A 26,429-nucleotide genomic window follows, 5' to 3' on the forward strand; every position below is an offset into this window, starting at 1 on the left:
AAAGAGTGCTTGGGTGAGGATTAAAAAAAGGCTCTGGCCAGTGGAGCCTGGTATCTCTGTGGGGTGTCTGGGAGAGCTCCCTTCCCTCTGAGAAAACAACACCTGAAGAGGTGGTTCCCCTTTCCTCCCACAGATGCTGTCCTGTCTCCTCTAAGCAAAGTCGGGGGGTTCTCAGCAGGCGAGAGATGGGGTTAGATGGCGGGGTCCAAGTACAGCCAGGGCAGGAAGCATCCGTGGGGGGTGGCAGAATATTTGCTGAAGGGTCTTGCACACACCAGGGCTTCTGCTTCCCCAAATAGGGGACAGGATGAGCCCTGCCATCATGGCCGTGCACCGTGACAGCAAAGCATCTTGCCTCAAGGTGACCTCGTGCTGGAGACAGAAAACGGTGCAGGCAGGGGAGGTGGTGCAGCGCTCCGAACGGAGGCGGATCCTTTTCAGCAGAGAATCTGCCCAAACGACGCCCCCTGTGGAAATCCTGAAGCTGCACCCTAGCCTTTCAGCCCTGGTGTTGTCATCACTCTCCACTGAAATAAGGTGTAAGGTGCTTAGCACTGTATCGCAAACATGCAAGTGCTTAGCACGTGTTAGCTCCCAGCATTACCACAGAGAGCAAAGGATCCTTTCTGGATGTCGGGGATGGCAGAATAACCTACAAGAATGATCCGGGGGATCTGCCGCCTCTGCTCTGCCAGTTGGGAGGTGGCTGTGTCTCACTGTATTGTTATTTCATGTATGACACTTACTGGCTTGTAAAATCTCTCTGGTACTGCCGAAGCAGTGACGCACGCAGCCCGGGCTGCAGGCTGCGTTGGGCCTCGCTCGTCCAAACCTTCAAACCGAGGTTGCCGATCCCACAAGTGCGAACCTCTTGGCTCCGCGTCTGGGCCTCTCTGCTTTCAGTTAGACAGGAAACCGGGGCCGGGCAAACCTCCAAGGTTTCGGATGGGCCTTCTGTTCAGATAAGCTTCCAGGGATGTTTCTGCCTGGGAGCAGTGGCAGCTCCAGCTCTTTTCTGGATCTTAACTTGTGCCTTTGTCACATACCAACAGATTTAGAACTGACGTTATAATTGGAGCGCAAATGCCCACATGTGACTCCAATTAAACAGACGTCTGCGGATCAGAGACACAAGGCTAACTAGTCTCGGGGCGTGAAGCCGAAAGACTCCGAGAGGCACCAAGCAACCTACTCTGTGAGAGATAAGTCTTCGGCCACGTGCTCACTTTTAACAGACTTCAGTTTCATGTTGGGATACAGAGCAGTTTCCTGAGAGTCTTAGAGAAGGAGCAAGGCAGTGGGAAAGTGGGCGCCAGGGTCATTGTGCCCTGAGCTCAGGCCCATGTTCTGTTGCTTGTTAGGTGTGGCTGAGTTATTTAACTTCTCCGATCTGCAGCGTCTGGGGCCTTTTCTCGTAGGATTATTGTGAGGGTCACATTAGACAAGTGCCAAATAGCCGGAAATCAACACATGCTCAGTAAACGGTGGCTATTATTTCTAGGTACCCAAGGAGAGGAGATGGCTATTGTACACATTTCTTTTCCCAAGTTCAGATAAAACAATGTTAATAAAAATAATGAAAGCTAGAATTAACGGACAACTTACTATACGCTAGGCTCTCATCTAAGCATTTACATGTTATAATTCATTGAAACCCTCATGATACACTTTACTACTCCTATTTTACAGATGCAGAAACTCAGGCACTAAGAGATAAAGTGACTCCTTTAAGATGGTTATTCAAAATATGCCTGAGCTATTAGTCTTTTTTAAAAAGATTTTATTTATTTATTTTTAGAGAGGGAAGGGAGGGAGATAGAGAGAGAGAGAGAGAAACATCAATGTGCGGTTGCTGGGGGTCATGGCCTGCAACCCAGGCATGTGCCCTGGTTGGGAATCGAACCTGTGACACTTTGGTTCGCAGCCCGTGCTCAATCCACTGAGCTATGCCAGCCAGGGCTTATTAGTCTTTTTTAATGGGTCAGTTTGCTCAAGAGGACAAGTTCTTTCAGACATTGTCATCATACTTGATTCTCCCTCGATCTTTGACATTGGCTACCCAGGGTTCCCTAGGAGCTGTGTATTAGGGAGAATTTCTTTCAAACATTGCTGAAACTACTAATAGTGTTTTCCAGCACAATTTGGAAGAATGGAACACATCCCTGGGAACAGAAGTTCTTCTTTTACCATTGATCAACTCAGCCTTATCAAAAACATGGGAAAACAAACTAACCTTCGAAAATAACTAACTATGAACAAGTCAGCGAAGACAGAATCTCTGCCAGCACTCAGGGTTTGCCTCCTCTGGAAACGAGGCAGGTACGGGGGTCGCTTCATTCCGGCTCCAATTCCTTTCAGTGCATGGAGTTGGAGTGTCTTTGAGGGTCTGTTCAGCAGGCAGTCTCTCAGCACCTGCTACATGCACAGCAGTGAAGGATTCAGTGACTGAGGAGAAAGAGCATGCATGTGTCGTAGGTCAGGCTTGAACTTGACAGACTCCAAGATGAAGCATTTCCAGCCAAGAATCTGCAACTCAAGATTGCTTCCTTCCCAGAAGAACCGTCCGCCCAGACTCTGTGGGCGGGCACTTTCCAGAACACACATGTGACCCTTCTCTTCCCCAGTTCCTTCACCTCTCTGTGACTTATCAGAGGCCCTCAGTTTGGTTTTCAATGTATTCATTATCTAAGAAGTCGCTTGCAAAATATAACCTAAGGGACTCTGATGGGTAAGCCCCTTCCTTAATGTTTAAAGTGCTCATGCTTAAAATCAAACAATAACAAGATTTTGTCTGCATGCAATTGCTTATTTTATGCTATGCTTTCCCATTGCAAGCAATTTGCTCCTTTTAGCATTTTCCCCCTCCTCCACCAAGGTCTTCCTTGTCAGGATTCTGTATCTTGTATCAAGGCCCTGATCCCATGAATACTTCCAAAAACCATACCTAAAATAAATTTTAAAAAATTTTAGCGAAGCCCTGGCTGGCGTAGCTCAGTGGATTGAGCACGGGCTGGGAACCAAAGTGTCCCAGGTTCGATTCCCAGCCAGGGTACATTCCTGGGTTGCAGGCCATAACCCCCAGCAATTGCACATTGATGTTTCTCTCTCTCTCTCTCCCTCCCTCCCTTCCCTCTCTAATAAATAAATAAATAAATAAAATCTAATAAAAAAAGATAAAAAGCTAGTCTTTAAAAAAAATTTTAGCGCTAGCGTAACTTTACTCTCCCTACCAATTCCACTAAGGTGTTGAAATGCTTTCAAAGGACAGTAGTTGCATGGCAGCTTCTGTCCCCCCTCAAATCTGTCTGGGGGCAGAAACCACAAAGAACCACCTGTCTGGTGCCCTCCTACCAAGTTCACCTGTGGCGTCGGTGACCAGACGAGCCTCCATGAAATGCTGCAGAAGAGCTGTGAGGCAATGGCCACTAATCACATTGTTCCACTTGATATCTGGACAAGGCTGCCTTTGTTTGTGGCTCAGATGAGCACATTTTAAAGAGCCAAAGAACATGGACACAAGTGGCCACTTCCAGTAAGTATTAATTCTGAGTAAATACACGCAAATGCAATTGTTGGTGAAAATGAATTGCTTTTGACATCAACCTCCCTGATTTATTTTTTCTTTAGCGGGCGCTCTGGCCAAAGGTTGAAACAACCATCCCATCATTTCAACTCTGGGAGGTGCACATGCACCCGGTGAGGGCTCCAGACACCCAACCTCTCACATAAAAGCACACCCTGTGCCAGCCAGGAAACACCAGGGATCCGTGTTCTCAAAAACAGGCCACTTGCTTCTATGACAACACTGGCAACATGCAACTATCACACACTGGGCAAAACCCCACATGTCAGAGAGCGCGCTCCTGGCCATCGGAGATGTTCAATTTTCAGTTTTATCTGACGTATTCCTCTCAAGCCTGCCATTTCAAGCAAAAAGGAAATGGGCTGCCTTAAACCAAACTTTCACTTCTCCCACATCCTAAAGGGAATCATGCCACAGAATCCCACAAAAGTTTGCAATCAGAACCAGAGCGTCGGTCAAAAACATTCAGTGGCTCCTTTCTTTTCTTGCACAGAAAGTCCAAACCCTTGAGGCCTACACAGCATGGTGTCAATGAGCCTTTCTACCCTTTCTTATCTTCCGTCGCACCCTCCTTCTCCCGGAACTTTATGCTCCCGCTAAACTGACTCTTTACAACGGACTGCTCCCCGGGAGCACCCGGTGCTTTCACATTCCATGCACTTTGCTGCTCACAGCTGTCTTACTGTACCCCACCCTTCCTGTCATCTCCCAAGTCCCTGCTGGGTTCTCCCTTCTCCCTTTAGAGATCCTGTATCCCGTATCAAGGCCCCGGTTGAAGGAGTCCTTCCATAAACCATAAGTCACAACACATTAAAACCTTTTTCCACTATTATAACATTATCCAGTCTACATGGTGTTGTTACTATCTGCTTATGGTTCATTCACTTTGAGTTCCACCAGCGCTACACCATGCCACGGCTGGCACATGGTACATGCTCATTCAGTGTTCTTCTGTGTGCTGAATGGATGAATGGTTACCGTTACTATTGGCATGATTACTATTGTTACTACCATCATCAAAATAGTGGGTCTAACTAGTATCTTAATTATATATAAAAAGTAATCATATACTTGATCCTTCTACGTGGACCAACTTCATTCCCCCAAATGAATTCTGAGCTTGTTTCTTGGTGTTTTTCACCCTTTCAGTCTGGGCTCTCATAACATTCTTATCAGTCGCAGTGAATAAGGTGTTTTCCTTCTTAAGAGATGATGCGGGTCAGCAAGTTTCCCAGACCCACTGCGATAGGCAAAGTGAAGAGTACAAAAGAAACATTATACTTGTCTCAGAAACTTACAGTTAAGTTGGGGAAAAGGTACGGCCACATATGGAATATTTATTTAGGGAACAGTAAACAGTCATGGTACCAGGTATTAATGTAAAGTAAACCAGGAAAAGAAGAGACGGGTGGGAACTAGGATGGAGGGGATGGGATAGGCCCTGAGGATAGGTAAGCATCCTACCTATGGTGAGGTGAGGGCATTGCCTGTGGAGGGAGGAGCTGAACAGAGCCACCCAGCAGCTTATCAGAGTAAGGGGGAGGGGTGCAAGCATGCTGATGGAACAGGCAGGGAAACAGCCCTCTGAACCACGGTGGACGGTCTGTCTTGGGTGGGTGGAGCAAGAGGAAGTACAGTGAATAGATTCAGGATAAGTAGTTTGACAATGACTAAAAGAAGTATTTTAGGGAAAAAGAAACACTAATAGGGAGCCATGAGAGATTCTCGAGCAAGTTCAAGGTGAAAGCAAGCCTTTTTCTTTATGAAGATGAGTGTGGAAGCTGGTGATAGCAATAGTTGGAGGTGAGAGAGACTACCAACAGGAGAGGCAGGCAAGGAGGCCAGTGCTGTGTTGTACGAGGGAGGGGAGGAGGTCAAGGCTTGGGATGGTACGGAACACAGGGACAGTTGAGACCTGATGAGGAACCGCCAATTCCAGTCTGGGAACTTTTGTAGCAAAGAACAGTGACTTGTTTTTTTTTTTTTCTTTAGAGAATAAGGAAACATGTTTTTTCTCAGAACATACTTTTAGTTGGTGGCCAGACAATTCTATATCAAGTATATATAGGGACCACAAACTTCCCGGGTGTTTCAAATCTGCTAAGTGCTGTGATTCAGACATGAACAAGCACCATTTCTGTTCTCAAGGAGACGGGATGCAGTGGCAGGTGTGGCCTTAGGGAGGAACAGTAGGTATGATCAGGACACCAGGCTTCTAAGGAAGCCTTTCCAAGGAGGTGCCCTGAAGAATGATCTGGAAGGGATGAGGCGAAGGGGGCCGCTGTGGATGAAGCTTTCAGGTTGAACCAGAAGCCTGAATGGAGATGAGCAGGTTGAGAAGCAGGAGTTCTGAGTGGGTACCGATGATCGGCGTGATAGGTTTTGCAATCTGCATGGCGGTGTTGTGCTTTGATAGATTGCACTCCTGCCCCGTCCATCCATCACCCACACCCATGGAGCTGCAAGGGGATATTAAACCACAGCAATGAAAACCTAGGTGTAAGTGGAATCAAAGAATCCAGCTCCGAGAGTGGCCCTAAACAGTGAAAGAGATTGCTATGTGTCTCTTCTGCTGTTGATCTTGAAATATTTAACGGTGCACATACAGACAGGTGCAAACATCCTACAGTGGGAGCACAAATGCGAGCCTTCTTTTGTCTGATAGATGGGGTAGGGCAGGAAAACTGCGGATGGAAAATAAAATTCTATAAATCCATATTACACCCCGTAGCCCCTATGGATATGAAATATTCATTTAGTGCTACCAGCATTCTAAGTTCTGAGGAAATTACTCTAATGCTGTCTAAGCACTGGTGGGCTGAAATTTTCAGGGACAAGGATGGGCCATCAGTTATCAAAAACGTCCCAAGCTCCTACTACGTGCCATGCACTACGACAAAATCACCTTGGTTGGGAGGAACAACAACAGAGTTAGGTGGACATGAACACTGATCCACAGGCAATTTTTTTCTTTTGGCCTCATTGAGGGCAGGTGTTCTTTAGGTAAATCAGATCATTGAACGTGATCAAAGGCCACTGCAGGCTTAGCATAGGCATGGAGAAGCATAGCAGCTCCCCAAGAAGAGGGTTTTTTAAGGAGGGTTACATGTGCCGGGGACATGGGATTGGAAGCTGGGGGTTTCTATTCCGTTGTGATTCTTCTGATGTTTCACGTGTTTTAAGTTCGCACGCCACCGTGTGAGCCCCTGGGGCTCCCGCACTGCAAGCAACACAGCCAGGTGCCTTTGAACCAGGCCGAGTCACTCACGCCGCGGGCAGCAAAGCATGGGAGCCTCGGGCTCCAGAGTTCTGTCTTCCAACCTCTCTCACGGATCGTTCCACATTTCTCCCACGCCAGCTCCCAAGCCGTGCCTCCTCCCAGAGTGGACGTGGAGGACGGAGGGGTTGGGGGTAGAACTCTGAGGCTGGTGCCTTCAGGGGCAAGGCACCCTTTGGGACTGCTTGGGGGCACGCCCACAGCAGCTGCCCGGCAGCCTCTGACTCAGGGTGCCCCAGGGTGCCCCAGGATGCCCCAGGAAAGCAAAGGCGGGGCTTGTCCGCGGCTGCCCTCTCCACCGTTTTTACTCGGAGTTCGTGCCCTGCGGTGACTTGCAGTCAGTGTGTGTGGGCACAGGTTAATGGGATTTCTTTGGGAACAGAAACATTATTACTCCCATCTCCCCTGTCCCAAGTGGAAGACACAAGAGGCTCTCGTGAACGCAGGGATGGGGCAAGGGGCCAGGGCTCCAGGTAGGAAAGGCGGCTTATCAATTCTGAAGATGCGAGAACCGAAATATCACCTTAAACGCAAACTTTCTCGGGGAGCTCCACTTAGTTTTCTGAATTCGGCTGTCTGTTTGGGAAAAGCCTTCTGCTGCATTACTTTCGCTTTAGCAAAATATCGTCATCTGCAGTCTCGGCCTTTATTCTTTCATTCTGTCTCCCACAAGGAAGAGCGATGTGCAATAGACAGGCATGTGATGAAAGTGAGTGATAAAGTTCCTGCCTGGCTTCCTCTCCTCCTGGATTATAGAAGTGCTTTGAGACCCGGGAGGACCCGAGAGCTCAGCCGGGCCACTGTCCTCATTTTACAGCAGCGGGGAAGGAGTTCCTAAGAGTTGAAGTGACTCATCCCAAGTCCCACAGTTGGCTGGTGGCAGACCTGGGTCCTTTAACCTCCTCCGGCAGGTATTACTTTCCAGACTCTCAGTCATCCTGACAGCTTTCCTCTGAAGCCTGTCCAAAGCCCTGCTCAGCCGGAGCTCCTGGAAGGGGATGCGTGACCCTGGCGGGGTCTGATTGTATCTGAGTGAGGAGAGAAGGTTGCTCCAGTGTGCCCTCATCCTGGGTGTGCATTCCGACCGACGCTGGGCTGGCTCCCGGGGCCTATTTGCGATAATGACCTTCCGGCCCAGCCTGACATGCCTGAGCACGTTCTCCCAGCTCCTGTGTCTCGGGCCTGGTTTTCTTCCCCAGGGGTGATGAAGTCCTTACCGAGTCACACCCTGCAGACGGTAACACCTCAGGTGTTCAAACATCTTTCTTTCTGAAGACAGAGAGCACCCTGCTAAGACTGCCAGCCCCCTGGATGCTTCTGTGGGGAGGGGAGGCTGCCAAACACCAACTCCCTGGACAGGGAGATTAAAGATTGGAGCTTAACTGATTTCGCCTGAATCACCTATGAAGATGGATGAAAATTATTGTGGAAGAAAGAGAGATGACTTTATCCAGAGTGAGCACGGAGCCGGTTAGTCCGTACTGAAGGCACCGCCTCCTCCGCTCTGCTCCCAAAGGCCAGCGAATGCCGCTGCCTTAACCATTGCCATGGTCCCGCCGGGTTCAGTGTCCATGAGCTTTCAACTCCGTGGCAGATATGACACAAAGCAAATCGGAGGTGCCTAATCCTTGCCCTTGCAGGAGCTTGCAGTTCAGCAAGCGTTAAGTCATCAGGGGCTCTGCTTGCTTTCCAGAACTAGCCGAGCTCTGCCCCCATACACAGGGCTCTCAGGCCCTTCCTGGGTGGGGTCAGGATAGACTGCCCCTCCACTGCGCTCCCTGAGCTTGTTATTCTCTGTCACTGTGTGTATCCTGCTGTCTGTACTCGCTTAGCTGTCTGACTGGCTGCCCTCCTGTTCCCCTCCTCGGGCTCCAGGCCAGGAGCTCCACAGCCTGCAGAGCGTGCATGCAGGGATGGCCCACGCAGGCCTGTGGCGTGGATGTGTGCCTCAAGAAAGGCCCTCGTGTTGGCTCCCACTGCCACCTCTGGGTGCCATGCCTCTGAGCATGTTCCAGGAAACAGAAAAGCACTTCCTGTGTGTAGTTTGTGGGTTCTGCTGAGGGGTTTGGATTCTGCCTCATCTTCAAGCCGATGAATCAGGGGTCCACTCTTTCAGGGAGCGGTCATCTCCAACATTCAGGGCTGACAGCTGTCCCCAGATGTGCCCAGTGTCTTCCGTCGAAGCGTCGTGAGATTGGATATGAAGCCATTGTGAACACCCAGTAGGATGACTTCGGCCCCCAGCACACCGCCCGCCCGAGAGAGTGGGTGTGGCACAGCATTCAGCGGTGACTGGACAATGACAGCCTCATCACCTCCCCAGAAACACTCCGAGGAAGGCTCCCACCTGCTGCAGTTGCTCCTGTCTTGTAAAGTCTGACACCAGACTGCCCAGGACATGACATTCTAAACACTGAGCTCCCTTGGGATGCTGCCCAGAGTGAGATTTTGGGAACACACATGTTTTCCTAACTCCTGGGGTAAAGCTACTGCCGGGAAGCTGCTGAGGGGAGATCTCAGTAGGGGGCTTGTGACTCCCCAGTCTCTGTCCCCACCCTTCCAGCAGGGATACGGCGGCCAGCCCTCTGGAGTTCCTCCTCAAAGGGACCGATGGCTGTTATTGCGGACCAAGGCCATGACCCAGGGTTCAGAGCAGCCGCACATTCACATGTGAGAAGATAATGTCGCTATAATAACCCTATGACTAGTTACGTTCACCACACTGGTCATGAGGCGAGCTCACCGCGTGGGCCCCCTGACTTCATACAACCCTAAGGAGGAGACCCTGCCATGTCTGAGTTACAGGTGAGCGGGGTATGTGGGTTTCTCAGTGTCACAAACTTCGGCACACTGCAGAATCAGAGATTCTAACGAGCAGCGTGGACCCGGTGCCCACAGGCCATTCTCCTTCCATTTCACAGAGCGGCCTCTCTGACGGCTGACGGCCTGGGGAGGACCAGGCCCAAGGAGTGGCCAGGGTGGCAGAGGGAAAAGGAGCAGAGAGCCAAGAGTTCACGTGGAGAACCTGAAGGTAAAGTGACTGCTCCATCCAACAGAGGCCCCGCCTCCAACATGGCGGCGTGATATTGATTAAGCTTCTTAAACAAAAAAATGGGGGGTTGGGGGAGGCCCTTGGATGGGGAGCACAGCCCTGGCAGGATCTCCGGGAATCTGACACACACGCGCCATAAAACAGAGTGCGCTGACACCCAGGCACAGGAGACAGCCCTCTGTTCCCTCCCGGTTTCAGGATTCCAGCCTGCACTGCGTCCCACCCTGAAGAATTCAGCAGGCTGAAATTATAAAACTGAACTCAGTGGAAAGACCATGAGGGGAAGTTTTAGAAGAGAAAATCGTTGCTTTTTTCCTGGAAAGAACCTTGAGAGAAAAAATAGAGTCTTGCTTTTCCAGCCGTTTGAACCACACTCAGAGCAAGTGAACAATTAGATGACACAAAACACTGGACGTGAGAAAGGATTCACCCACCGCCAGGGGCCACAGACCCTAACGTCCCCGTCCGCCTTAGCCAGGACCGCTTCCTCTTGGCCCCCACCTCAGCTTTAGAGTCTTTGAAAATGAGTCCTAGCCCTGGCTGGCGTAGCTCAGTGGATTGAGCATGGGCTGCGAACCAAAGTGTTGCAGGTTCGATTCCCAGTCAGGGTACTTGCCTGGATTGCAGGCCATGACCCCCAGCAACCGCACATTGATGTTTCTCTCTCTCTCTCTTTCTCCCTCCCTTCCCTCTCTAAAAATAAAAAAATAAAATCTTTAAAAAAAAGAAAACGAGTCCTATAATACTGCACTACACATACTGAATAGCCATCTCTCCCCTTTTAGACCACAAGCTACCTAAGCGGTGAGTGTGTGCCATCAACCCTTCTCATGGTGGCGATAAACATAGGAACAGAGTAGTCACTTGCTAAATTAACCCATGACTTTTTTTTGCCTTCCAAATACCAAGCCTCATAGAACATACCGCTTCTTCCTATACTTGAAATCTGTACTTCAGTCACCAGGAACTTGAACTAAGGTGAACCTGGAAGCTCGTCTTTCAAGGCCATCATAAAATGAGTCCAGGCTCGGAGGTCAGACAGTGCCCGGCTTGGGCTTGAGTCCTGGCTCTGCCACTCACTTAAAAGTTACTTGATTTCTCTACCCTAGCTTCTCGTTTGTAAAATTGGAAGCCCAGGAAACTCAGAAAACCATTGCAAGGTGGAATATTATTTTCAACAAAACCACCACAGTAATTTTTAAAAAATGTACGTTAGACCATGCTGAGCCTCTGCTCAAATCACTCCCGTGATGTATCAGTTCATTCGGAGTAAAAGTCACCCTCCTTCCTTCAGCCGGCCAGGCCCTACAGGACCCGGCCCCCAGCTGCCGCTCTCCTCTGCCCGGCCTCGCTGGCCTCCTCACTTGAACACTCCACCTACCCACTGTCTTGGGGCCTTTCCATTGGCTGCCCCCTCTGCACGGAGCCCTCTTCTCCGAGATGCCCCTGCGGCCAACCTTTCCTGCTCCTTCAGTGTCACCTAGCACCACTGCCATCACCGCCTATTCAAAACTGCAACCTGAACCACCATGCTGATTCCATATACGCTGATCTACTGTTTTCCCAGCACTTATCCCTGTTTGGCATACTCTCTGCTGTTCCCCACGTACATGCGGATTGCCTGGGATTCTGTGGGGCTCCTCTCACCAGCAATCTTTCCCGAGGGCCAGAGTTGTTGCGTGTTTTGTATGTCGATGTATCTCAAGTGCCTAGCACAGCGCCTGGCACAGTGTGGGCACTCAGTAAATGATTTTTGAATGAATAAAGATTGAGTGAAGATAGTACGTGCCTGGCACCCATAAAGTTTCGATAACTGTAGCTATGATTGTCACCACCACCAAGGTCATTGTCAGCGTCAGCGTAACCATCATGACAGTGGTGCTCCTCTTGAGAGCCTGAGAGAATAGAAGAGTTAAGGTATATAATGCATCGAGCACAGGGTTGGTATACATGACATCCTTGATAAATGTCATTTCCTTTGTTCTCTTTTGTGACTTTTTATGTTGCTCCTTTTTGATGGAGGACCCTCAGGGCATAGTTGTAAAGCAAAATTAACTACTCGGGGCACATAAGTGTCGTGTAGGGCCATTTACAGAGCATTCTAGAACTGCTGATGAATTCTTAGTAGCTGAGTATCAAAATTAAGTTTACGTGACTGTATTTTTTTGATCATGATTCTCTATATTAAGCAAAGTTTCTACTTTTTCTACAACTCATAAAGGAGAGGAGGAAGAGGAGGAGAAATAAAAATGTACATTTTATATTTCATAATACCTGGGTTCACATATCTACCAGGGGGCAATATACCTACAGGAAAAGAAAATTACATTACCAGTTTAAAGTTAAACGTTCTCTAGAAAATCATATAAGCATAAAATTGATACTGAGGAATACAAAGGTAGATAGACTATAGATGTTGTTAAGCCATCAGAAATAGTCACTTCTTGTTTCACCTTTTCTTTCTCACTCCTATGTCAGTGTAAAGGGAATTATCTCAAATGTTAAGCGTATGCTGGTGTCCAAATTATGCCTGTTGATAGTTCACACAGAATATAGTCAGGACTGCTGTCCTCTACCTCTTAGAAATGCACAGAATGCCAAGGTCTTGGGTAGGACCAAGCACCAGGACGAGTTGCTCCTGGCTGTCAAACCCAACTCGGCCCTCGGGCTGGAAATGCACCCGCATCGCCCCCCCTTCTCTCAGACTCCAAGCGTCAGTACACAGCTCGCTCGTGCTCACTCTCTCAGACAGTGATTTCTCCTCGTTCGTTTCTCCGGATCCAGCCAGCAGTCCTGGGAGGCCGCGTGGAACATCTCCAGCAGCTGCTGATGCAACTGTCTTCCCCGTCAGCCTGGTGTGGGGCCGTTCTCTTTCTCTGTAAGATGCTTTTACCAGAAGTCATGCTCATCATGTCACATTAGAAAGTCAGATGGATCTTTGATAAATTCTACACTTTTTTAAATTGGAAATCATGCCCAGATGCTGACTCTTTTACCACACCCATAGGTCCATCTTCTACATAAAATGTGAATTGTCTTAACTTCCTACTTGCCAACCCCTCCCCCAGCTCAGGGGACAGCCAGGGCCGGAATAGCCAGGGTGACAGCCAAGTCTGTTTTGTCTGGCACCCAAGTTGAAGTACAATCAAGGTTCAAATTGTAAACAAATGCACACATCAGTCCGGAAGGCCAGGAGCAGGGCTGCGGTTAGGATCCTAATGCCAGCAGTGGGACTTATATAAAGCAGCAAGGAACTGTGGGACATTTATGCAATGAAATACTACTGGGCCATAAAAAAGTGGGAAGTCTTACTTTTTGCGAAAGCATGGATGGACCTGAAGAAAATTATGCTAAGTGAAATAAGCCAGTCAGGGAAAGACAAGTACCTTATGTGTTACTTGTATGTGGGCTCCAATGAACACACTGATCTTACAAACAAAACAGAAACAGACTCATAAATGCAGAGCAGGATGACAGCTCTCACAGGGGGTGGGTTGGGAAGCTGGGTAAAAAAAAGAGTAAAGGGTTAAGGTAAAGACCCAAAGAACTCACAGACACAAACACCAAACAGTGTGGGAGTGGAGGGAGGCAGGAGAGGGTAAAGGGGGATAAACGGTGATGGAAGGAGGCTTGGCTTTGGGTGGTGAGCACACAGTACAATGTACAGGTGATGTTTATAGAGTTGTACACTTGAAACCTGTATAATTTTACTAACCAATGTCATGCCAATAAAACCAACAAAAATGTATTTTATTTTATTTTTATTTTTAATTGTTGTTCAAGTATGGTTTTCTGTCTTTTACTCCCATCCCAGCCCACCACCCCAGCCCTCCCCACCTCCCTCCCATTTCCACCCCCCCTAGTTTTTGTCCATGTGTCCTTTATACTTGTTCCTGTAAACCCTTCCCATTCTCCCCTGAAATTCCCTCTTCTCTCCCCTCTGGTCACTGTCAGCCTGTCCTCTATTTCAGTGTCTTTGGTTATATTTTGCTTGTTTGTTTGTTTTGTTGTTTAGGTCCCTGTTAAAGGTGAGATCATATGGTATTTGTCTTTCAAAGCCAACAAAAATTAAAAAAAACAAACAAACTTCCTTACATCAGTGGGTACCAGTCTCTGATAATTCGAACAAGGTGTCTGTTTAAAATGTCAGTATATTACCTCGAAAGGCTAACATGTTACTCTATCACAAGCCATTAATAAAAGTCATTTATCAGTCAGTCAGTGCCTAGGCATGGCCTCAGGGAAAGGTACATAGGGTAAATTTGTTAATTTTATGCATCTCATATTACTATTTATTGTGTAAACAAAAATCGCAGCAGCAGTAAAGAAATACAGACCAAAAAAAATTTAGACGAAGAAAAACAATTTGAAAAAGCACAAGGAACCAGGGAAAAAGTGTGTTGAACCTGCCGGGATGGTGATCCCGAAAGCTAGAGAATGCAAAAGCTAGAGAGTAAACCGGCCAGGCGTTCTCAGAGGGCCAGAGCAGGGCAGCGGTGGAGGCCAGACCCGCTGGGCAGAGTTTAAGACTGAGAACAGACAGAGATTTAGGTTATTTTTGAAAAAGAAACTTACTGAACATCTTACAAAATGAATTGAGGACTTCAATGTACAACCTGAAACTATAAACATCCTAGAAGATAAAAACTTCAAGACCTTGGCCTTGGCCATGATGTCTTGGCTATGATACTAAGAACACAGAAAACAAAAGCAAAAACGGACAAGTGGGACTATGTCAAATTAAAAATTTCCCCGCAGCAAAGGAAATACTTACCCAAGTGAAACAGCAGCCTTTGGAATGAAAAAGATATTTGTAAACCGTATTTCTGATGAGGGGTTTATATCCAAAATATATAAGGAACTTTTTCAATTCAAGAGTGCAACAGGCCGGAGCTCCAGTGGCGCAATTGGTTAGCACGCGGTACTTATAAGAGTGCAACAAATAACTTGATTTAAAAATGAGCAAAGGACTTGAATGGGCATTTTTTTCCAAAGAAGACATGTAAATGGCCAACAGGTCCATGGAGAGATATTCCAGCATCACTAATCACCAGTACAATGCAAATCAGAACCACAGTGAGATGTCACCCCACACTTTGGGGGATGGCTATTATAAAAAAATACCAAGGGTTGAAGAAGACTGGAAAACAAGGGAACATTGCACCTTATCAGTGGGGACATGAAATGGCCAGGTCACTGCAAAAAACAATATGGAGGCCCCTAAAAAATTAGAATAAAAGTACCATGTATTTCAACAAGCCCGGTTCTGAGTATTTATCTAAAAGAACTGAAATCAAGATAGTGAAGAGATATTTGCATTTCCATATTCATCACGTAATTATTCAAAATAACCAAGATGTGGAAACAACCTGAGTGGAGCGAAGAAAATGTGGTATAGACACACAATGAAAGATTATGCAGCCTTAAAGAAAGGAGGTTCTGTCATGCGCGACAACATGGATGAAGCCTGGAGAAGAGGGTCAGTGAAATCAGCCAGTCACAGAAGGACAAATCCTGGATGGTTTCACTTACATGAGCTGTCTGAAATTGTCAAACACGGAAACACAGTGGAATGGTGGTTTCCAGAAGCCGGTGGGGCTGGGGGTGGGGGGAGAAAGGGCGGTTGCTAGTCAAGGGGTGTACAGTTTCAGCTATGCAAGATAACTCAGTTCTAAGTGGCTGCTGTACAACGCTGAGTCTACAGCTCACTGCACGGTACACTTAAACATTTGTTAAGAGGATAGATTTGTTAAAAAAAAACAATACCTTATTGATTTTCTCATCACACCTGTGTGATCTTTAGAGAAAATTTGGAAAATACTTTAAGGACGACGAAAGAAATAAATCATCCACAATTTTACCAATAATTCCAATCACCAGCAAGAGCCACACATACCGTTTGAAAATGAAATACTTCTAGGGAGCATCATCATCATGATTATCATTGAGGTGTATGGAACACTGACTAGGAGCTGGATACTGATTGAATGGCTTTACGTGCAATTACTTTGTGTAATTCTCCAAACACCTCAGGAAGGTAGGAATTACCATTAACTCCATTTTGCACCTGAGGAAACTCAGGCACTGAGTTTAGGTCACAACTCTACCCAGCTATGAAATGGTGGAGTCGGGAAGCAAAGCTAGATCGCGTGACCCTAGTGCACCCACGTCGAATCATTTAATTTTAGAATGAATGACACATTCACAAGTCTTATAAATTAAAAAAATGTAAAAAGGTATAAAATAAAAGTCTCATTCCCACTTCCCTCCCCATCTGCCCCCACGACCCCACCGTCACTGGTAACCACTTTTATTAGCTTTAGGGGTGCCCTTCAAGAGTTTCTTATGCAATAGAACTATGTTCTTTACTTTGTTTGTTTGGTTTGGTTTTAGCTTTTAAAAAAATTAGACTTCAGCGTTAGTGAAGTTTTAAGTTCACAGCAAAATTGAGTGGTAAGCAATTGATAAATATTGATAAATATTTGTAGAATGAATGAACTTCGGATCATCAGGCAATTGTCTCCTCATCCTTTAGATCAACTCCATCTTTCATTACAATGTTTTAAATGTTTTAAGTTTTGCTGGCCTTAAGTCAGATTTGAGAAAAAGCAAACACCTCAGTTGCTTCTGGACTAGGGTGCATGACAGTGTCAAGTAGAAAATCAAAACATTGTCAGATAGAGTCCAGAGGGGGTTCCTCATATGTTTCCCATGGACCCTTCAATTGGCCATCAGCAGAAATGGTACCCAGGCACCCGCCAGCCTTAGTTTGCAAACATCCTTGCATACCAGTTCCTGGTCCATGCCACAGCTTGATTCTAAAGTCTGTGATCGCTGCTCTATATTCTGGTAAGTTCTAAAGGGGTGAGCCAGGGGGAGGTGAATATGTATATTATGGCATTATAGGCTAGTGGTAGAAAAGATTAGGCGGACAAACAAATGGAATTTCACCTCCATATAGTTCAACTGTTCCAAGAAGAGAAAGCGGAGCCACCCATTGAATCTCCTGGGTAAATCCTGACCTTCTGATACCCTGCCGAAGGCAGAGCTGTGGCCGTCATGACGTGCAAGCCCTGATGCACTGCGTGCAGGGCTCAGAGGAATTCCAGCAACACGGAGGATGACGTCTGTGGTTGCAAAAGTTCATGTTTCTGGATACCGGGAGAAGAAGAGATCACAGGAGGTGCTGCCAAATTCCTGAGCGTGTTGTTTAGGTAAACATATTTATTGTGATTCTGGGTCAGTGACATTTTCTTTTTCCTGAAACCTTTGCTTGCAGAGGAGGAAAACTGACTCATGAGCTAGAGCAGAGAAGGTCAATGATTTGGTTTAATTACTTCTCCAGGGGCATGAGGAGAAGGAGCGCTGCTCAATTGAGACGTTTTCTGTAAGAGAGCAAGCACGCATATATTAACACATCACCTCCTTCCCGCAGAGGCCCTCAGGGGGGCGGGGAATAAAAGACTTGTTAGCTGTTGCCTCCTAATCAGCGTTTGTATTTCGAAGATGAAACAGTGGCTTATTATGAGAACTCCCCAGTGTCAGGAAATTCCAAAGGAAATCAGATCTGATGTGGATCAACAGGGTGCTTTCTCCCAGGAAGATCCTTCGGACATACTTGCAGCTCCCTTTGACGTGCACACCCACTCCTTCCCCGTCACGGGCTTGTAGAACACCTCTGACGCGGCATTCAGGGGTTCTTACTACCCCTCTGCATACGTACCTTAACATGGGGGTGTCCTCTCTGGGTCCGGCACAGCGGGGGCTGTATGCGGGTGTGACCGAGAGCACAGATTCGGGGGGCGGACTGCTGTGTGTCTCCTCCTCACGGTGGGAACTCGGGCCACTTACATAGCCTCTCTGAGATGTAGTGTTTTCATCTGTTAGATTAGACCGTTGGCATGGATCAGGGAAGCAATGGAGATAAGCATTTACTCTCTTACCTGGTGCCCAGTTACCATACCAGAAACAGGGGTTATTATTACTGTCGGTATTACCAGGCACTGAGGAGAAGATATGGCCCCTGCCCTCCACGACCCTAAAGTCCCCTGGTGAGACAAGACTCGGGCAATTACTGGGATAACTGAGGTGCACAGCAGCATATGATGCCTGCTGCAGGCTATCTGAATGAGGTCATCGTATATCTAGCCAGAAAAGCTGCAAATTTTCATACAGTAACAGATAGAACAGGATCATGCTTTCACTGCTCTTGCAATATTATCTCATCGTTTAGAATTATGAGAAAATTTTGTTTTCTCTGGACACTTGGGGCTGGGGTACACCTCGCCCCCTTCCTGACTTTTTTTTTTGGATGTGTTGATGACATCTTTTTTTCAAGTTAATTTCAGTTTACTGTGATGTGCCTCGAGTCCACTAAATCATTCTAATTATTAAAATGCCACCTGTGAGACGTATGGGGCATTGTGAGAGTAAGTAAGGTATGTTCAGAGCAGTCTGAGGAGGGAGCAAATTCATAAAACAAGGATGGCACGCCCTGTCAGTTCTAGCCTCTGGGAAGCAAAGCCAAGACAAAGTAAGGAGTATAAGAGTTTGGAGAAAACGCCTGTGAAAGGTAAAGGCAGAGGGAACAGAATAGGCAGAGAAGGCCTCCAGTTTGTGACGCACGTCTGACAGCTTCAGAAGGTAAGGGGGAAGGAGGCAGGAAGGAGCTAGGCACTTCAGACTGCCGTGAAGCCCGAGAGAGTTCCGGCCAGCCCACTGCGGGTTCCCCAGCTGCAGAATGACCAGGCCCCGCAGCCCCCACCATGCTCTGTCCTTGCCTGGGAGTCTCCCCTCGGGTGAGGGCTCAGGCTGAACGTGGCAGTGGATTCCAAAAGTCTTTGGTTATCTGCACTCCTTCCAGCAGGTTCTGCTTGAAGGCAGGGCTGAGGGGTGTCCCTCCATGGGGGCCATGGACGGTCTACAAAATGGGCTATCTGAGAAGACCTAAGAGTTCTCAAATACTAAAGGAGCGATTACTGAAATTAGATATTCAATGGAAGAATTAAAAATTAAAGTGGAGAAAAATCTTTCAAAATGCAGAATGAGTCAAAGAGATAGAAATACATGAAATTTTTAAATGAAACATTACAAGAGTGATCCAAGAAAGCCATTATCCTATTAATAGGAGTCTCAGGGAAAAAAAAAAAAAAGGAGATAAGAAAATTGCATTATAAAGAGAAGAGAAATTCCTGGAACTGAAAACGAGGTACAGTGTTCAGCACAATGAATTTTAAAAAGACCCACCCTTGGGTGCAACCTCCGAAAATCACCCGACACTAAAGAGAAAAGATCCCCAAAGCATTCAGAGAGATGCCATTGTTCACCAGCAAAGGCAAGGGAAGCAGACTGTTATCAGGCTTCTAAAGAATTAGGCTGATTGCTAAAACACAGGAGGTGGGGTACTTTCAAGGCATTAAAGAAAATTATTTTATCCTAAAATTCTCCACTTGGCTAATAATGAGAGAAGATGAAAAAAGCAGGAGAGCATTTAGAAAAAATGTCGTTTGCCAGCGACTTGTCTCAATCCCTGGAGGAGTTGCTCCAGCGAAATTGGAAGAAAAAAGAAGGGAGACTTGGGAGCCAGCAAACAGTTCACGCAACCAAGGACAACAATGACGGGGATTTTCGGGGTGATAGTTGCAGTGGATCTAGGAAACCTCAGGAGCTGGAGCAAGAAAATGGACAGGACCAGGAGAGAAGCCCCAAAGGACTAGAACGTGTGATTGAAGTTGGTAGTAATTGAGGATATTATAAAATACCGGAATGCCCCCTGTTCTAGCAAACAAGAGCCGTGCAAAAAGGGCTCCAGGAAACGACGCTCCGTCGTAAGAAACACGTGGCGGTCTTTCTGGTTGGGCCCCCCGGAGAGATGGCTGCGGTGCAGGGACTGAGGTGAGCATGGGTGGTCGTGAGCTGCAACTGAGCACAGAGGAGTGCAGGAGAGGCCTGGCAGCTGAGCAGGAAGTAGCAGAGAGGGAGGCCAAGCAGGAGGGGCTCCATGAGAAACAACGAAGCCAGGCCAAGGCTGCTGCTGGCAGCCTCGCCGCCGATGTCAGGATGTGGGTGCCGAGGAAGAGTCGGGGCCCAGACCAGTGCGTGGCTTTCCGCAGCCGGGCAGCCCACCAAGTCAAGCCCCTTCGGAGGTCTCCCTCACTCGTTTCATTCAAGAATACAGACGTCTGCTGCCTGGGGACCGCCTGAGGGACATCCCCTTAAAGGTGGCAGGTAGGGTCCATGCCAAAGGAGCTTCTGGGGAAAAGCTCATCTTCTATGGCCTTCCAGGAAAGGGGGTCACGTTGCATGTGATGGCCAATTCCAGGAATCATAAATCAAAAGAAGAATGTATTTGTATCGGTAGCAGACTACATCAGGAGACGTAATTGGAGTTCAGGGGGATTCTGGGAAGACCAAGAGAGGGGAGCTCAGCATCGCTCCCGATAAGATCACCCTGCTGTCTCCCTGTCCGCATGTGTTACCTCGTCTGCACTTTGGCCTCACAGAGGAAGAAACTATACTGTCAGAAATCATTGGACTTGACCCTGAATGACTTGGTGAGGCAGAAATTTACCATCTGCTCTAAGATCCTCACACATGTAAGAAGTTTCGTGGTTGAGCTGGGATTCCGAGTGACTGTAGCTCCCACGGTGAGCCCCATCCCCGGGGGAGCCATGGCCAAGCCTTCTCTCCCCCACCACAAGGGGCCGGACATGAATTTGTGCCTGAGAACCGTTCCAGAACTCTACCAGAAGAGGCTGGTGGTTGGTGGCGTTGACTGGGTTTAGGACGCTGGGTGCCAGTTCTGTAAGGAGGGGACCGACTTCACTGACACTCCTGAGGCCACCCCCTGTGAGCTCTGCATGGCCTCTGCAGACTGTCGTGTTCTCATGAAAATCATGGGATGATGAAACACATTCTAGGCAGTTCGTAATGTCACCTACTGTCCAGATGGCCTGGATGAGAGCTTGAGAAAGCCCTGGGAGAGAAGCTGCCAGAAACTAACTTCATGAAAAAGCTGTTGAATGCTCTCCACCTTGGGCCACAGCCAGGCTCCGTGATAAGCTTGCTGGGGGCTTCCTGGAAGTGACAGGCGTCAATCCTACATTCTTCAGTGACCACTCACAGATAATGCGCCCTGTGGCCAAATACCACCACTCTCAAGAGGCTCTGACTAAGCACTTCGAGCTGTTTGTCGTGAAGAGGGAAATATGCAAAGCCCACACCAAGCTGAGTCACCGCAAGTGGCAGCGGCAGCTTTCTGAAGACAAGGCCAAGGCCAAGGCTGCTGACGATGATGCGGCCATGTTCATGGACGAACACTCCTGCATGGCCCTGGACTACTGCTGCCCTGACGCATGGCTGGGGCTCCAGCACCCACCGAGTCTCCATGTTTCTTGCAGACTCCAGTGACATCAAGGAAGTGCTTCTGTTTCCTGCCCTGGAACCCGTAGGCTGGCGGGAAAGTGTAGCAACCGCTGATAACACTGGCACTTTGTCTACAAGATTATCATCGCAAGTCACGCAACTGAGGCATCCTTGCCCTTCTGCCAAAGACAAGCATGGCAAGGGAATCCTTGTACGGTGCCGTCCATGTGACTCCTGCAGTTCAGTCACGAGGAGAGAGGAAAGGAATTAAGAATTCCATTTATGCCCCTTGTAGCCAAATAATCTGTTTTTCTCTAAAAAAGAAAAGAAAAATGGGGTGCAGTAAGAAGCAAACCCAAATGTGACGTTGATTCAGGCAAACAATGCAGTGGCGAAAAGGAACTCTGTTTGGCTTTGATGCTGGGAACAGTCTCTCTATGGCGGCTCAAGAACCCTGGTGTGAGCCCACAGACAGTGAGACGTAATCCAGCTACGCTCCTGGGCGGAGCAGGCAACTATGTTGACGTTGTTACAGGAAGGTAGGCACTCCTGATCATTTTCAGATTTCAGAGTCAGTCCACAAAGCAGGGATATTGGTGAAATTTCAGCACAAATTGTAATTGTTAATGAATCTTCGACAATGTGAGATAATACACAGCTGACAGATGGAAATGTGGGGGTGGGGGGGCGGGGAGACATGTAGAGGAAGGGTAAAGCCATTTCCCCAGTCGGAATGATGCAGTGTAAAGTTGGTAATTTAATTATATTATTTAATGTCACAGACTAACTGATAAAAAATTTAAATTAATGCAAATGCTAAATATTGGGAAGAGGATGAGGATGGGAAAGAAGAATTTAATGCGAAATAAATCTTAATTGCCCATGAGTTAATTGATAAAACTATATATTATAATTAGGATATACAGTTAAAATGATAGTAACTGTACTTGTGAAAATAACTAGCCAAAGAACTAAAAACAGAAACAATGAAAAGAGTTGAAAATAAATCAAGAGCTGGCTGGGGGCAATATCAGTTTTCATGAGTTCTTCTGTATTATTTGATTTTTACCAAGAAGAATTATTGTTTGGATAAAAATTAAACAAAAAACACTTACTTTTTGTATTGTGTAGGGCAATAGGGGTTGCCACTTTTGCTACAATTTTATAGTACACACATCCTGGAAGAGTAGCTTTTAAACTCTTTCATATTCTTTGTCCCTTCAGTGGGGCAGAAGATTGGGTGACTCATTGACTCAATCCCTCCCCCACCTCCCCCGCCCCAAACTCTCTCTAACACACGCACTATGCCAGAATGAATAAGAAAATTGGCAGGTTTCTTAAGGAGACGCAAATATAGTAGTCACCATTTTTAATTGCCTGTCATAATTAAGCTATTATTTCACGTCCAAAATAATACTGTGCAGACAGCGGCATATTGTGAGCATTCTGCCTGCAGCGACAGGACAACGGGAAGAGCGTCCCGTCACCGCTGATGCGGACGTCACCCAGGGCTCAGGCCTGTTCTTCCCCAAGTCCCCTTTTCATGCTTTTCAGGGCTCAGGGAAAAATATATATAGTTTTTTTTAATGTTTGTTAATTTTTTTAAAGATTTTATTTTATTTATTTTTAGAGGAGGGGGGGAGAGAGAGAGAGAGAAACATCAATGTGCGGTTGCTGGGGGCCATGGCCTGCAACCCAGGCATGTGCCCTGACTGGGAATTGAACCCGAGACACTTTGGTTCTCAGCCCGTGCTCAATCCACTGAGCTACGCCAGCCAGGGCTAAAAATATATAGTTTTAATCTCACTTTTAGGTCAGTAGTCACCTTGGTAAGGGAAAAGGTTTCAAACATATAGAAAAATGGAAAGAATTAGACGGCAAACACCCATCAACACACGATTCCCTAAGATTCTACCGGTGATATTTCGGGTGATTTGCTTTATGGAACACCTATCTTCTGTCTGTGCATTCTGTATGCATTCCAGCCCTTGTTTCTGAATTCTAAGCTTGTATCTTAATGGGCTAATAAGGATTTTTTACTATAAATCCAAACCTATGTCCGTGTGAGCAAGGAACTGACCGATAGCTTTCAGCAACAGCTGGAGGCTGGACTGGTGTCTCTCGGTTAATGCTTTGGTTAATGCTTTGCTGGAAGGAATTTTTAAATAACGCATTTGTTTCTCACAGCATGTAACCATCTGTTCTTTCTGACGGGTTCTTTGACTCCTGTCATTTTTAACTCTGTCTCTAAAATAGATTTTTTAGGGAGCTGCTTTCGGAATGATGAGGAGGAGTTCTTAGGAAAAATTCACCGACTCGAGTGACCGAAAACCAGAGGAGTACGCAGGTGAAGCAATCCTTAACAAGACAACAAAAAAACAGGTTCGGGAAAATGTCCACAGTCTGTTTCGCAATCACCGCAAAGTTTTCCACAACACATCACCAAATCTTGGAGGAGTCTACGAGTCTAAATCCCCCAGAGGGAGGGAGACTTCCAGTCCTGAGAATCAGATAAACATCTCAGCTCCCCAGGGCTATTTGAATACGAAGACGATGGACGCGTCCTAGGCTGTGTTCCTTCTTATTGACTGGATTTCACTCTGGGATTCGTGTCTGGGTTGAGTTCCTGTCAAGCATCTGGTTTTTTTCTACTTGGTTTACTCATTGAAAGGAGGTGTTGAGCTGGTGCTTCGTCACAACTTTAGGTGCGAAGGTTATGAAGCAGATGAAACCTGAGATGGCCATTTTTGAAGAGTAAATACAAGTAGTTCACATTCAACCCTGAAACATGGGGCACTTTGGTGCCATTGTCTGTTTGTACGGGCACCATGTCTGGGTGGGTGGCTAGGAGTGGAAGAGTGTGTTTGGGGAGTCCTAGGGAAGGTGGAATTAGCAAGTGGTTGGAGAAAACTTGATTTAAGAAAAGGAGACTGAGGAATAATCCTGCCAGGAGGGGCGGAGAGGTCTAATCGGTACGGCCAAGAGTGTAGGAACAGAACCAGAATCCCAGGACACGCCAAAGAGGAGAAAGGAAAGACGAAAAGCAGGTAACAGTGTCGTAGAGAAGTGAGAGCAACCCCTAAGTGAGTTAATGCAGACTGAATGGAGAAGAGGCGTCTCTGAGTTCTGTTGGCAAGTTCTCAAGGAACCGGGTGTTATCTGCTCAGGGCTGTCCTGGGCGATAGGAGATGATAAAAACAAGGTGAGTCCTAGGGGCTGCTGAAATCCCTCCCAAGAAGCTGATCTGACCCACAGCTCCAAGGATGGGCCCTCGTGTGCTTAAGCCAATCAGCCTAACCTATCACCTCAGCCACAGTCACTGGTTCAGAGATGGATTTGTGGTTTGGGGGAGAAGAGTTACTCTCCTGGAGGGTGTGCTCTGTGGCTGTGAAGCTGGGAACCGCTGCAGCCGTGTTTGACCCCATGAGGGAGGACAGACTTCCCCATGACGGGGCAGAAACTTCATGTCCTTGGGGACAACATGGAACCATGGGATCAACTTCCTCTGAAATTTAAATGACCCCTGTACTTCACAAATGGGACCTCATCATTAACTAGCTACAGATTGATTGTGGTGTTGGTGTAGCCCAGAAGGCATCCCTAGCCTAGTTAATGGTGCAGATTTTACCCCCTTATTAGAAAGTAATTTTCCACCGTATCCTCTGGCACATAGACAATGCCCAGTTCAGACATGGGATGCAGAAAACAAATCTCATTTCACCCAACGCATGTTATTGCTAAAAACCAGGGTTAGAAGCAAAGTTAGGATGATATCCCTTGTTTCTGTTAGCAGGGTGCTGCGGGGGGTGGGGGAGGGGTGCAGTTGCAGCTATGAGAGAGGTCAGGAGGAGTGGAAGTAAAAAATGTTGTGGAGCATGTCTCTCCCATTCACCCGCTGCGACACAGATTAAAACACCTGAACAGGTAGGGACAGTGAGCAGTAAACCGGTCCCCTCACATTTTCTCAGTTGCCCTTTCCAATTCTTTCTGCTTCTGAGAGCCAGCAGCTGACAAGAGCAGGGGAGGTGGTACACTTCTCTTCTGACTTTTCAGGGTGGAGGCAGCTACCTCAAAGGGAAAATATTTGATAGTGTCATATAAGAACCGTGTTCTGATACTGACTTTTCTAAGGAGCCATTGTTCCCCCCAAATAGCTTCTTTCTACTCTGGGTAACTCGGCTCCCTTTTCCACTGTGGGGATGTCAACCAGCACGATCTTGCCAAGATGCTCAGAAAGTCTGCTCAATAAACTATTTGAGAAATGCTCAGGCACTAGCTGGGCAGAGAGAAGAAATTACAACCTGGAAGAAATGCAAACCGCCACTTCCTTAGTATTTATCGCCAGGGTTGTGTGCCAGGCGAGTGCATAAATTATCAGTGACACCCAGAAGCCCTTTCCTAATGATCAGAATCAACTTTTAGAGATCAAACAAGGCATCATTTTGGCTAATAAACGAGGCCATAAAGTGAATACACTGATATCCAAGCAACCACGGCGTGGGGGAACATTTTGTTTTCTTTACGAACTAAGCACATTAACTTTTATGGCAGCTGAGTTTCTCCTGAGAGCAGTAGTATATCTCGTTTATCAAGACTGTGTGTTGTGTTGTGTTGTGTGTGTGTGTGTGTGTGTTGTGTTGCTGGGAGACAGAGAGTGAATAAATATGGTGCCAGTTACAAAGAGTGGCTCACCTGTGGGGAGGAATAAACGAGATGAACGGGGGGATGTGGAAAGGGAGCCGCCTCCCCCATGCCTGTGTCCCACGGCCAGACCCTGCAGAGCTACTCAGAGGCATGAGTGTAAACAGCAGAAAGGTCAGGGATTAGCCTGCAAGTAAATACCCAGTGACTTCTAGGGCTTAGCCCAGGAGAACATGGCCAAGGCTATCACGGGGTTATTTATGCCCGAAGCACATAAAGAGGTAAACACGAGAGTCTCTGCCCTGCTGAGATCCACGCTGTGTTCAGGAAGGTATATTCTGCACCAGAAAGTTGAGACAGCATGCCCAATGCTGACTGGCAAGGGCCAAAAAAGCTAGAGCCCTCGTGTTGCAGGAGCTGAGAGGACTGCCACGAGCTGGAAGAGGTGGTTTTGAGCTGGGCTTTGCAGAGTGAGCAGTGCAGAGCGGCTGGGTGGGTAAACATACGCAACC

At 47.3% G+C, this 26,429-nt stretch overlaps 1 protein-coding gene and 1 long non-coding RNA gene across 2 annotated transcripts; one reads left to right on the top strand and one right to left on the bottom strand.

The window, feature by feature from the left end:
• Nucleotides 1-307: 307 nt before the first annotated feature.
• Nucleotides 308-21,740, top strand: LOC114512126 (lysine--tRNA ligase-like). Its single transcript, XM_036015757.1, is given in 7 exon segments — nucleotides 308-539; nucleotides 19,799-20,044; nucleotides 20,047-20,280; nucleotides 20,283-20,424; nucleotides 20,426-20,760; nucleotides 20,915-21,260; nucleotides 21,262-21,740. Coding segments are annotated over 7 exon segments (1,821 nt in total). The 3' UTR covers nucleotides 21,548-21,740.
• A 3,527-nt stretch (nucleotides 21,741-25,267) lies between these two features.
• On the bottom strand, nucleotides 25,268-26,044 carry LOC118498145. Its single transcript, XR_004900666.1, has 2 exons — nucleotides 25,969-26,044; nucleotides 25,268-25,344 (listed from the first exon to the last, which is right to left on the bottom strand). It is a non-coding gene; the product is annotated as an uncharacterized LOC118498145 (long non-coding RNA).
• Between the last annotated feature and the right edge of the window lie 385 nt (nucleotides 26,045-26,429).

Source organism: Phyllostomus discolor, chromosome 14 (assembly GCF_004126475.2).
Source record: "Phyllostomus discolor isolate MPI-MPIP mPhyDis1 chromosome 14, mPhyDis1.pri.v3, whole genome shotgun sequence".
Classification (NCBI taxonomy): domain Eukaryota; kingdom Metazoa; phylum Chordata; class Mammalia; order Chiroptera; family Phyllostomidae; genus Phyllostomus; species Phyllostomus discolor.